This window comes from Podarcis raffonei, chromosome 7 (assembly GCF_027172205.1).
Source record: "Podarcis raffonei isolate rPodRaf1 chromosome 7, rPodRaf1.pri, whole genome shotgun sequence".
In the NCBI taxonomy this organism is placed as follows: Eukaryota; Metazoa; Chordata; class Lepidosauria; order Squamata; family Lacertidae; genus Podarcis; species Podarcis raffonei.
In genome coordinates, this window is record NC_070608.1 from 47,112,478 (window position 1) to 47,124,833 (window position 12,356).

The following is a 12,356-nucleotide window of genomic DNA, read 5'->3' on the forward strand; positions in this document are numbered from 1 at the left end:
TTAGACTTCCTAGTATCCCTGCTTTGCATGAACCAAAGTGTAGAATCTGATGAAACCACTGATAATCATAATGAAAAAGAATATTTAATTAGGAACAGAAGGTAAGATGGCTGTGAAATTCTGCAGTCTGTTGGAGGAGTAGCCAGTGTGGTCCCCTCCAGATGTTGTTGGACTATAACACTCATCAGCCCTAGTCAGCATGGTCAGTGGTCAGCTGAAGGCCAGCATCTGGATGGCACTGTGTTGGGTACCCCTGGGCTAGAGGTTTTTGGTTTTTTTAAGGCAGTATAGTGGGACAAGGTTTTATGGATAAATGTGCACCTGAATTGTTTCTTTTGCATGTTAGAGATTTTCTCTTGCAAAGCATGGCATATGCTTTGCTGATGTGGTGCATAGGTTTTGGATTAACTGTTGCTAACTCAAGTCATTAATCTTCTATATTTTGTATAAATAGAATGGGTGAATCACTAGCTTTTAGTTTTGTCCCCTGTTCTAGTTTCTTCTTAAAGGAAATCATATTTTTTCACACACACAAAAAGTCAACAATTTTGATTTTAGCACAGTTTTCTTTGTACCTCGCATACCTCATCACATTAATAAAAGTTGTGGACCAAGAAACAGAGGTTTAAATCTGAAGGTAGCTTATCTCATGGCCTGGCATCTGACCAGAAAGCAAAGCATGACGTTATTTGGCATGTTGCCTCCTTTGGTGTCATCATTTTAAGTTGCCAATAGTAAATAAAGAACTATGAACACTGCTGAAAAAAGATGGTGCCCTGGGGATATTCTATTTTCAAATGCAACAATGATCTAAGTGCAGTTCGCCTTTCCAGCTGTTTTTCAGGCTGTGGAGAAAAGTCCCTGCTTTATAATTTATCCAAAAAAGAGTTAGACAGAGACTGTCCTAAATGTACCCTTTTAATTTACTGAGTTAACTACAGTGGAGTGACACCTGGGATGAATTTTGCCCTTGCTGTCTGGATTACTAACACATGCTTTGTCCAAATGGTGGTTCCTTTATCACTATTTTTAGATTTCTTAAAAAAAGCAGTCCCTGATATAAAGCAACTCAGTATCAGAGGCCAAAAAGGCCAAAACATCAGGTACTGCAAAGTATTAGCACATGGGCATCCATGTGTGGAATATTTATGGTGAACCACACCAAATAAGCTGACTCTTACACTTTTCTTTGGAACAATGAACCATCTGATTACATCTAGATCTTTCATTGCCTTTTTTTCTCAATGAGAAGAATTTAAAAAGAGTTAAATTATATGGGTACAGTGATAGAGATAAGGTAGCTTTGTGCCACATTTTTCAGGTGGCAAACCTCTATTTAAGGGTTGTTTGGTTGAAGCCTGGTTTAATGAGAGGTATTGCATTAAAATTCATTAGCATACGAATTTTCTTTGCAAATCTTCCCTATTGTAATTTCTCTTTTTTTGGTAATGCATGAGTGATCACCCTAGATAGATACTTTAAGAAAGCATAGCTAGATAATATAAAAAGTATTATTGTGTTTCTATCTAACAGCATTATAGTTCTTTTCTTATAAAGAATACTTAGTACTTATTATTGTGTTTAATTCAAAGCAGTAATTTAGCGTCCCTCAGCTTCTGAGTTCACAGCCCCCTTCCTTCTTAGCCGTCAACAACACACAGCTCCCTCTTAGCCCTTGGCTCTGAGTTATTCCCCTAGTCCAAACAATCTAGTTTCCTTTCCACCAGCTATACTGAGGTAGGCAGAGCTTCCTTTTGTTTTTAAATAAAAACACTCTGAGTATGAAATACATAAGGCCTGCATCAGTAGTGAATGTCACAAGAATGTTTTCAATTGCTGCTTTTCTTGGCAAATTACATGGAAACACGTTTCAGTCACCATTTCCATATATTTTGCAGAAAAACACCAGTTTCAATGCAGTGCACTGTTCACAAATGATGCAAGGAACATGTATTTTGACTATCTGTTAGAGTTCAAAGTGTCAAATGAAAACTTGCCTTCTTTAGGGTCACTGTTATCTTTACACTGGGATTATGCAGTGAAGATTAGCATGGCTGCTTCTTACAAACTATTTTGCGCTATAGGCATATGCTATCAAATAAGAATGTGTGTGTTTGTCCATATATATTTGTGTCTTGTCTTTTTAAAAAGACATGTAAATGAAGACTGGGGGAAATGCAGGGTCCCATATATTTGCATTTAAAGGGAAAGGAACTTACTTACAAATGTGTGTGGTCTTCGTAATTAGTGCAATATGTGTGTTTGAGTATTTGAGTGCAACACATGTTGACAGGCTAGCTTCTTACATTCCATGAATTACTCTTGCTCATTAGCAGTTAGAGTATCTGTGAAGACTTTTCTGACACTTCAGTAACTCAGCCAATGATTAGCTGACAGATGGCAGTTAAAAGCTGATTTGGTATATGAACTTCATTTGCTTAGCATTATTATATACAGTGGTACCTTGGGTTACAGACGCTTCAGGTTACAGGTTCCAGACTCCGCTAACCCAGAAATAGTACCTCGGGTTAAGAACTTTGCTTCAGGATGAGAACAGAAATCGTGCAGCGGCGGCAATGGGAGGCCCCATTAGCTAAAGTGGTGCTTCAGGTTAAGAACAGTTTCAGCTTAAGAATGGACCTCTGGAATGAAGTTCTTAACCCAAGGTACCACTGTATCTAGAATAATTCTCTGAGCTTCTGTGAAAAAGCTCTGACCCTCAATGCCACTTCTGTATTCACAGCATACTCTGAACAGAATATCTCACTGAGATTCCTGCATTGCAGGAGGTTGGACTGGATAGCCCTTAGGGTCTCTTCCAACCCTACAATTGTGTGATTCGGGGTGGGGATATTCAGTCAAGCAGATGCAGAAGTAAATTGCACTTAGCTTTTTTCCTTTGTGAATTGAAACAAAGCTAAAAAACATTTCAAGAATCAAAGTGCTATAACTAAACAAAAAGAAAGCTACATTATAGCCTGCTAAAGGAGGTGATGACACCTTACAGAATCACAGACTTGTAGAGTTGGAAGGGACCATGAGGGTCGTCTAGTCCAACCCCCTAAATTGTAGGAAACTCACCCACCCATGACCCTGAGATTAAGAGTCTCATAGTTCAGGTGGCAGTGTTCTGGGAAGAATGACTTTGGCAGTCCCACGCATCCTTCAGCCCAGTGGGTTTTGACTATACTCAATTTTGGCCTTAGGTGTGATCATCAGTATTAATAATAATAATAATAATAATAATAATAATAATAATAATAATTTATTATTTGTACCCTGCCCATCTGGCTGGGTTTCCCCACCCACTCTGGGCTACTTCCAACAAAGATTAAAAATACATTAAAATGTCACACATTAAAAACTTCCCTAAACAGGGCTGCCTTCAGATGTCTTCTAAATGTCAGGTAGTTGTTTATCTCTTTGACATCTGATGGGAGGGCATTCCACAGGGCGGGCGCCACTACCGAGAAGGCCCTCTGCCAGAATATAACCACCATGTAAGTTGTGTACCTTCTGTATATTACTGTCGGGGGGGGGGAGCAAAGTGTGCTGCAAATGATGCTTGTGGTTGAACTAGATTGGCTGAGTGGGTGACCTTCATACCAGTCCTAGTAACAGGAGGCTTTGTCAGCTCAGGTATAAGAAGGCATCAATTTCTATTCCGCCATATATTCATCCCATGCAGCACTTTTTCTGCTGCACTGCAGTATGGCTTCTTACAAAACCACATTATTTGTCTCACTGTCCACTATGGTGAAATTTTAAGTAATTAATTCTGTTATTCCACATCATTGCAATGCAAAGGAGATGCAATTCAAATTGGGGGTGGGGAGTTATATATCTTTTGATCACATTCACTGGATGTGGGATGATGAAGTGAACATTGGCAATTGCTGCTTCCATTTTGTTGGTTGTCAAAAAGGATATAGAATATTCTGTGCCAAAGAGCCAAGAGAATGTAGCATTGTCAGGGGCACCCACAGGATGGAATCTGTATCTTAAATGATGTGCAGAATGGAAATTCATTATGGTATGCCTTCTCCTGTCATTAAAACCCTATGATGTTGAAAGGCCGCATAATTTGGCCGCACAATTTGAAGTATTGTGTTACCTTAAATAAAACATGTTGGGATAATGGGATGGTTGCAGGATCTTCTCCTTGCTGTCACTTTCCTTGGAATAGGGCATTTGGAGCACCACCTTATCAGAATATTGCTAAATTCAGCAATGACACTTACAATGTCAACATAGTTTATCTGCCTCAGATAAGCAGAACAGAATGGTGCAGAAATGTATTTCCACTCATATCTCTGTATTCTCTCATAACTGTAGCGTTCACTCAGCCTGCTAAACATAGTAATACTTTATACTATGTATACTAGTATTAGTAATACTAATACTAATACTAACACATCTATCAGCACAATTATTTATACTATAGAAGATACAACAGTATTGTTTGATAGGGTGCCCATTTTTTTAAATAGCGAATGTCCTGAGGGCAGTGGGAGCTGTAGGATTTTTTTCTATTATATGAAATTTTGCACTGCCTAGGCAACATTCACATAGATTATCCTAAATAACACTTGCTCTGTTTATGATGTTATTAATAATTGCTTTTTCTAAAGGTCTTCACATTCATCCCTGCTAGTAACTCAGTGAAATAGGCAGTGCTCTTTTTCTTAAAAAATGTTTAGGGGTACTCTCATTTTCCTAATCATATTGAAATACTGCCCATCAATGAGGCTAAACTTAGATTCACAAAATGTTTAGGGCTGTGCGTACCTCTGCGTCCCCCCAGGGGGGAAAAGCAGTGGAAATAGGGGGATTACTGTTATTTTGCAACCCAAGAACCAAGGCTAAGAGAGGCTGGTTTAGCAGACCTGTTTCCCCACCATCTGCAGTTACTAGTATATATTGCAGTTGTACCTTCTATAGGATTGCCTGTCCTACTGCATTTGGCTCCCCTTCCCCTTTATCCCCAAGGACACAAGGACCTATGCATGTGGCAGAACAACAAGCAAGGGCTCCCTCTCACGGCACTTAGGGGGAAGTAGGAAGCAGGAGCTCTCAGTCCCGGCAACTGTGCTATGGAAGCTGGTCCTGACAAGCATTTTGGAAAGCATTTGGGTAGGCCAGATTACTAGGATCACATGGAAACAGCTTGCTCATTTGGTTTGTTCACTTCTCGTATCTCAGTGAACTATTTCTTTCATAAATTTCCTTTGTCATGTTCAAGATATCCCTGCAGCAACTGCATATATGTTAGAATACGAACTAATATCTTTCAGTGCAGTCAGTGCAGCAGTAATTTCCCTTCAGCACTAAAGTAGCATTTTTTTAAGACCCCAGAGTGCATTATGCATTTTTAAAATGGTAAACATACTAATATTTATCAGCCTAAACTGCTTTATAAATCCCACTGAGCACTGCTGATGTATTATTTGGCTGTGATCATCTAGCAAGTCTTATGTAATAAAAGTGGGGCTTCCCCTTTGCTGGCAATGGGGAAAGCAAAGCTAAACATACCCATGTTTTTGCTTAGCTCTGCCTCTCATAGCCCTAAGCTCTAAAGTAGTATGGATCATGATATGATGTTCTATATGTAACAGCTTTTAATCCTTGTATATGCTTCCCACAAAACCATCTGTGAACTTATACAACAATGACAAGTATATTATATGGTTAGAAACAGGCAAGAACTGGGGCGGGAGCTGGGCCAATTGGCATAGGCCTACGATTTTGAGGGAGCTTGCTCTGGGTCTGCTAGGTAGAGGCAAAGGTTACTGAAAAGCTTGGCCATATTCCCAGCTTTGCAAGGCCCTAGTTAGACAATCTGAATTCAAAAGTAGAAAGAAATGTTAAATTGGGAAAGATATGTCCTTAGCCCTGTGTCTGCAAAAACAAGACAGGGTTAACAACCTGTAGGAAGAGGTTGTTGATGCAAAGCAACTGGAAGCTTTCCCCTATGACTGCTTAAATGCCCATGACTGCTTAAATGCGGCAAACCATGCCCCCCAGCTAGCTGGATTGGCCAGCTGAGGGTGTGATGCAGGCCTGGGACTCCCTGTGACTCAGGGGGCCCAACCACGCCCCCCTGCAAAGCGCGGGAAGCGAGTCCTGCTTGCAGCTTCTCCCCTCGCGGAAGAGGAGAGGCTTTGCCATTCTTATAATCATATATTCAAATATTATTCAAGCCAAGTTAGCCAAAACTTCTGATTGGTCCATTTTCTTCCCTCTACAAACCTTTAGCTGAAAATCCAGCAGTATTGCTACCAAGGAAACCACAAGAAAAGATTCCCCTGCCACCACCAGATCCAAGAAAACCATTACAACCATCTCGGTCAGGAACACATCCAGCACCATCACAGCCAAGGACACCACTACAGCCACAACCAGGGGAACATGTGCAGCCATCACAGCCAAGAATACACCTACAGATTCCAGAACTAAGGATACCTTTGAAACCATCAGATCCACAAATAATCGTACAACCACCATTGCAAGGAATACCTCTTCAGCCACCAGATTCCAGGACACCTCTACAGCCCTCATCACCAGGATTTAAAGCAGGATCAAAACCTTCCTTGCCTGGGTCAAGTGGGATATTTATGGAAACTGGACAGGCAGGACCTCCTGGTACAGTTTTAATGTCGGAAAAAGGACGGAAAAAAAGCAAAAATGGCCAAAATGGCCAGAATAACATGCTGGTTTCCGAAGGGTCTGCTGGAGCACCAGGTGAGCAGATTATCTCTGAGTTACTTGTTGTTTCTTGTCATTGATAAAATATGCATATTTATTCAGAATCCGGTGATCAGATGTTCTGTGTAAAAAATATGACTGTTCCATACCAACATACCTGGGGAATCCAATGCTCCTTCCCTTTGCATGTTGGGATTTACGATGCTCTGGGGTCGCCCAGAGGCCCCCTCAGTCCCACTGACCTTTCCGAGTGTCCTCCTGGTAAGCACAACTGTGGAATGGCACGTTCCTTCGTTCCAGTGTGCCCTTCAGTGACATCTTCCAGATGAAAGATGCACGCTAATCTTCTGGCATAGCGCAGCAAGAAGAACGAACCATCCGTAGATCTAAACTACGTATTTATTTATACTATATACAGACACAGAATCATGGCTTTCTCTCATTCAGCTTCAAGAGAGAACAGGCAGGCAACTAGTAAAAGTGAAAGTACATTACATAGTACATGCAGATAGGACTGTATCCAGTTTACACGCTTCTTTTCAGTCATGTGAATTACACCAATCACATAATGCAGCCTCGGAGGAGTGATTTGCTAACATTGCACACCACTGCAGTGGAGGATAACAGCCATTCCTATCTGCAATATTGCTGCTTCCCACCAACATTGTATAGATAGTAGCAGGAGCCACTATGTATATTCCTTTCTTCACTAAAACATGCAGGAAGGGAATGAGAATGTGCCAGGTCATGGCCCTCTAAATTCTTCATTTAAATAGCAGTAATTAAACCACTTACTGGTAGTCTACTATAATGCTACTCATTTCAAAAGGACCACTCCAAAAATTCTGAGAAATGCAGATGCAGAAGTTACTAAGTACTATAGTACAGATGCTGGTGGTACTGGAATTAATCATATTTGACAGGAGGGGTGTTTCATTATTAGAGACTGTAAATTTGCTTGAAATACGCATCTTTTTCATACTTGTTTGTAGGTTATCCAAAACTTCCACGGCCTCCCTCTACAACTGCACAAGGTAATCCCAAGTTTTCAGATTTTTTTCTTTTCTTTTTGCTAATTCCCGTAACTTGCTTGCTGGCATTTACTAAAGCAGCTTATAGCATAAATACTATTTCAGATGACAGTTATTTCCTGAAATATTAACTAAGAAACTATTTCTTCTAGTATAGTTTCAAAATCTGAAACTTATAAGTTACTTTCCCTGAATCATCCTCCTGCCCCGCTGCCTCCTCTGTTCACTCTTCAGATTCCTGCCTGTCCCTGACACCTAGAGATCATTATTTAGTAATTTGTATACAGCCCTTCATCCATAGTTCTCAGGGCAGTTCACAAGATGCATGTTAAAGACTATTAACTACCGTATTTTTCGCCCTATAGGACGCACTTTTCCCCCTCCAAAAATGAAGGGGGGATGTGTGTGCGTCCTATGGGGCGAATGCAGGCCTTCGCTGAAGCCTGGAGAGCGAGAGGGGTCGGTGGGCACCGACCCCTCTCGCTCTCCAGGCTTCGCGGACCTCTCCACAAGCAGCGGGAGCGCTCCCGCTGCTTGCGGAGAGTTGCCTGCATGCCGAAGCCTGCGCGCGCTGAGCTCAGCGCGCCCAGGCTTCGCGGACCTCTCCGCAAGCAGCGGGAGCGCTCCCGCTGCTTGCGGAGAGTTGCCTGCATGCCGAAGCCTGCGTGCGCTGAGATCAGCGCGCCCAGGCTTCGCGGACCTCTCAGCAAGCAGCGGGAGCCAGCGCTGGGCTCCCACGGCTTGCAGAGAGCTGCCTGTTTGGGGGCTGGGGTCGGGGGAAGCTCGGGCCTCCCCCGCCCCAGCCCCGCGCCTGGGGGGAAAATAATTTTTCCCTCTTTATTTCCCCCCAAAAATCTAGGTGCGCCTTATGGGACGGTGCGTCCTATAGGGCGAAAAATACGGTAAGTAAATAAGCAGAGAGGATCTTTAAATATCTCCTTGTTGCTTTCCCTCTGTTTACAAAGGAAAGCTTGTGATATTCTCCTCTCTCAGGTATCCTACCCAAGTAGGAGCACAAAGGCTGATGCTGAAAATAGGCATATATGTCAGCATAGTGTCTGGGGAAATGAGGTGTATCATGAGTGAAACACACGCTTCAACATATGGCTGAGTGCTGGCATTGAATCCATACATTGTGGCATGCACACAGATCCAATAATTTGTATCTAGTAGTTTATTACCTTCAATCTTCATGCAAGGCTAGGCATGGAGAGACTTAGCTAACCAGAGCCCTTCCTTCAGCTAAAGATCAGAAACTATTCTACTTAAACTGTTCATCTTAAACTGTTTAAAGTAATTGATTGTTGACATGTTCCAGACCCGACTTTGTGCAGGTGACTGCAGAGAGCATAGCACTGCTGCTAACACTTGGATAAAGTTAGCTTTCTCATATTAGGCCGTTATGTGGCTCCACTGTTTAAGATAATGCCACTGAAATAATTGAGATTAAGGTAATGGTGAGTTTCATAATTTCTTTGCGTCAGCTGGCAGTCTATTGTATCAACATCTTAAAAGGTTATATAGTGTGTATATACAAATGCTGTAATAGTTACCTGAAAATTTATCTGACTGCAGTTGGAGGTGCGGTTTTGCAGTCTGTTAAGCAGGGGTGAGGAACTCCAAATCTGAAGGCCGAATGTGCCCCTCCAGGCCTCTGTCTGGCTCTTGGGACCCTTCCCAGGCTATGCCCCCCTCCCTACTGGTCCTGCTCCCTGCCCTCCCAGGGACAATAGGTTTGCAGGGCCCAGAAAGGAGCAGCTACTATGTAGAACTGATTGAATAAGAAATCAATCAAAGTAAGTTTATTGTACTAGCTGAAAGCCATGTCAATTCCATACAATCACAAATTAAAGAATAAAAGGAAGTAGCTACAAAAATGTTAAACTGGAGGTAAGTAAAAGTTAATTAAAACACCACTTTTGAATGTGTGTATAGAACAGTTGCAGCAAGGGAATATGCAGAGACTATTTAGAAAAGTAGTTCAGTGGGAAGGACTGGGTAGGGGAAGCTACTTAACCCTTAGCAGTTGTGAAATGGAGCATGTTGCAGTAGCCTCCATGTGGTGGTTGTGATCTGTAGATTGGCCTAGTACTCTCTGCATTGGGCCTTCTTGGAGAAGCCCAAAGGCTTAAAGCCATGAAGGCCATCTTCATGTGGTGGTAATCTCTTTTAGCATAATTGGTATGTGGTACGTAAAGCTATAGCTATATCCATTGTGTTTATTCATTCCACACACTTTTGGTGATGTAGAACTAAGACAGTGTTGCCTAAACATTTGTTGCTGAATGAGATAGGGATAATATTGCTATTCACTTTGTAGCTGATAGGAAAAGTGTAAACAGAAGAGGACCTTCAGTCGTCCTAACAGTGGTGAAACTGCAAAGGTTTTGTTTTTGTTCAATTAAGGGCATGGGGAGAACTTTGGGTATAAGACCAGCTAAAGCACTTGTAATGCTGCATTATGTGTCTAAATTATGATCACTTCTTCATTCTAGGAGCAGCTGTTACTTCACCGGTGTCATTCTCTGCTGGTCTCACTCAGAAGCCTTTCCCTAATGGTGTGGGTGTGGTACATTTCAACAAAGTGCTTGTAAATGATGGAAACCATTATAACCCTAAAACAGGTATTAAAAAGTTCATAATTAATAAAGGGAAATGAGGGCAGTATCTATTGAATGTTTTTTAAATATAATTTTAAATTCTGTAGAATTTAAATGCATTCCAACATTTTCTCAACTTGTACCTGCTTATATAAAGCAACTTAATAGGAGGTTCCCTTCCTGCCCAAGTTAGTGTGAGAGCAGACACTACCGATACATTTTTCAGATCTCTCAAGCTGCTGAGGCTGGTATTAACTCCATTGCTAACATCCATTTCTTTTAATCTACCGAATATTTAGTCCTTGAGCATGCTGTCTTCCCCCCAAAAAGTCACAAATACAAGTGGCAGAAATGAAAGATGTTGGAGAACTGTCTAACAGCAGACACCATTGCATTCTTTCCTATGCATTGGGGAACTGAAGTGAAATCACAATCAGCTCAGTGGATAAAAATGTATAATAAGCATGTGCAGGAGCTAAGGGAGAATGAGTTCATAAGAGGAACTTTATGTGAAGAACTCCTCTTCATTGTCATGCCAAATAAAATATGACACGTTCAAATTAAATGCCCTTTATTTCCTCCCAGTTAGTGTACTGACATACTTGTGTTATTTGATAAAGCGGTAGGAATTGGACTTGGGCCAACTGTACACGTGTGTTTTGATTAATGTGTGTCTTCATTGCAGGCGTCTTTACATCTCCCTATGAAGGTCGTTATCTGATCACAGCTGTTCTAGCTCCAGAGAGGGATGAATACGTAGAAGCTGTGCTGTCCGTTTCCAATGCAAGCATTGCTCAGCTCCACACAGCTGGCTACAGGAGGGAGCTGCTCGAACACCACCGACCACGATTAGGGAAACGAACTTGTGGTGGAACAGGGGCTTTCCATCTTGTTCTTCACCTCAAAGCTGGAGCTGAAGTAAGCATTGTAGTTACTGGGGGCAAGCTGGCCTACACAGACTCTGATGAAATATACTCCACATTCAGTGGGGTGTTTCTATATCCTTCCCTTTCTCATGCATAGAGGGGAGTAATTAATAAATGGTGAAGCTTTAATATTTTATTCCTCATTTTTTTTCATCACCTTCAATACTTCTGTTTTAAGTGCAATCTTTACATGACTATATTTTCTTTCCCTCAGTTGACTTTCTTTTAGATTATGGACATTTAAACATCCTACAAAGGAACAGTAGTTACTATGGGGTATCACTGAAATATGTTCAAAGTAAATTATGCACTGTTTATTAACTTTTGAAAGAGAGACTTTATAATTGCAATCCTGAGTCATTGAAGCTAGTTAAATAAATTTAAAAATTATCCTTGTGAAACTATCTTGTTTTCATGCATTATCCTTAAAATGCTGAAAGGAGGTCCTTTTCACTTAAGTTTGAACTAGCTGTTGAAACTTATAGCAGTGGTTGTAGCAATAACTTTTGTATTTCACTTTCTAGTCTTCAAAGCATTTCATGTGCATTAACTTGTTCTAACAATCTTGTAAATCGTGTTGTCATCATATTTTAGATAGGGGGAATGGAGCCCAAGGCCACAGAGTAAATTCAGGAAAAAGGTGATATTTGAAGTACTATGCTAGAAGTATGAGGTTCACACAGAATTAGGTTCTTGTAAGTATCTGATGTCATAAAAGCCACTTTCACTTGATACTACTTTAATGTCCTAAAAGCTTTCATCTGGGAAAAGTGGAAGTTGAGAACAGGCATAATACAACATGGTCTAAATAGCATCACTCCCTTATGTGTTTGTTTTTGCAGCAGACTATATACTAAAAAGCAAAGACACCCAGCCAAATAGGCCACACCCTCCTTTTTCTGTACTTGGTAATCTACTAATGGTGCTAGGAATTCCTGCAGCCAAGGAAAGAACATCCCTCATGAGGCTTGTGAAATTTCTCTTCTTGTCTTGCCTCTTCACTCTTGCAGTTCATCCAAGTTATTACAAACTTGTAGCCTACCCTAAAATACTGAAGATGGCACTACATGTACTTGTTCTGTAGGTTATGACTG

At 41.2% G+C, this 12,356-nt stretch overlaps 1 protein-coding gene across 1 annotated transcript in view; it reads left to right on the forward strand.

Moving 5' to 3' along the window:
* EMILIN2 (elastin microfibril interfacer 2) overlaps positions 1–11,663 on the forward strand; it is a 32,438-nt gene extending 20,775 nt beyond the window's left edge. Inside the window, exons 5-8 of the mRNA XM_053396450.1 lie at positions 6,256–6,741; positions 7,698–7,739; positions 10,232–10,360; positions 11,022–11,663. Of these exons, the coding sequence (XP_053252425.1) occupies positions 6,256–6,741; positions 7,698–7,739; positions 10,232–10,360; positions 11,022–11,359 (995 nt within the window). The 3' untranslated portion in view covers positions 11,360–11,663. The remainder of the gene's footprint in view (positions 1–6,255; positions 6,742–7,697; positions 7,740–10,231; positions 10,361–11,021) is intronic.
* The last annotated feature ends 693 nt before the right edge of the window (positions 11,664–12,356 follow it).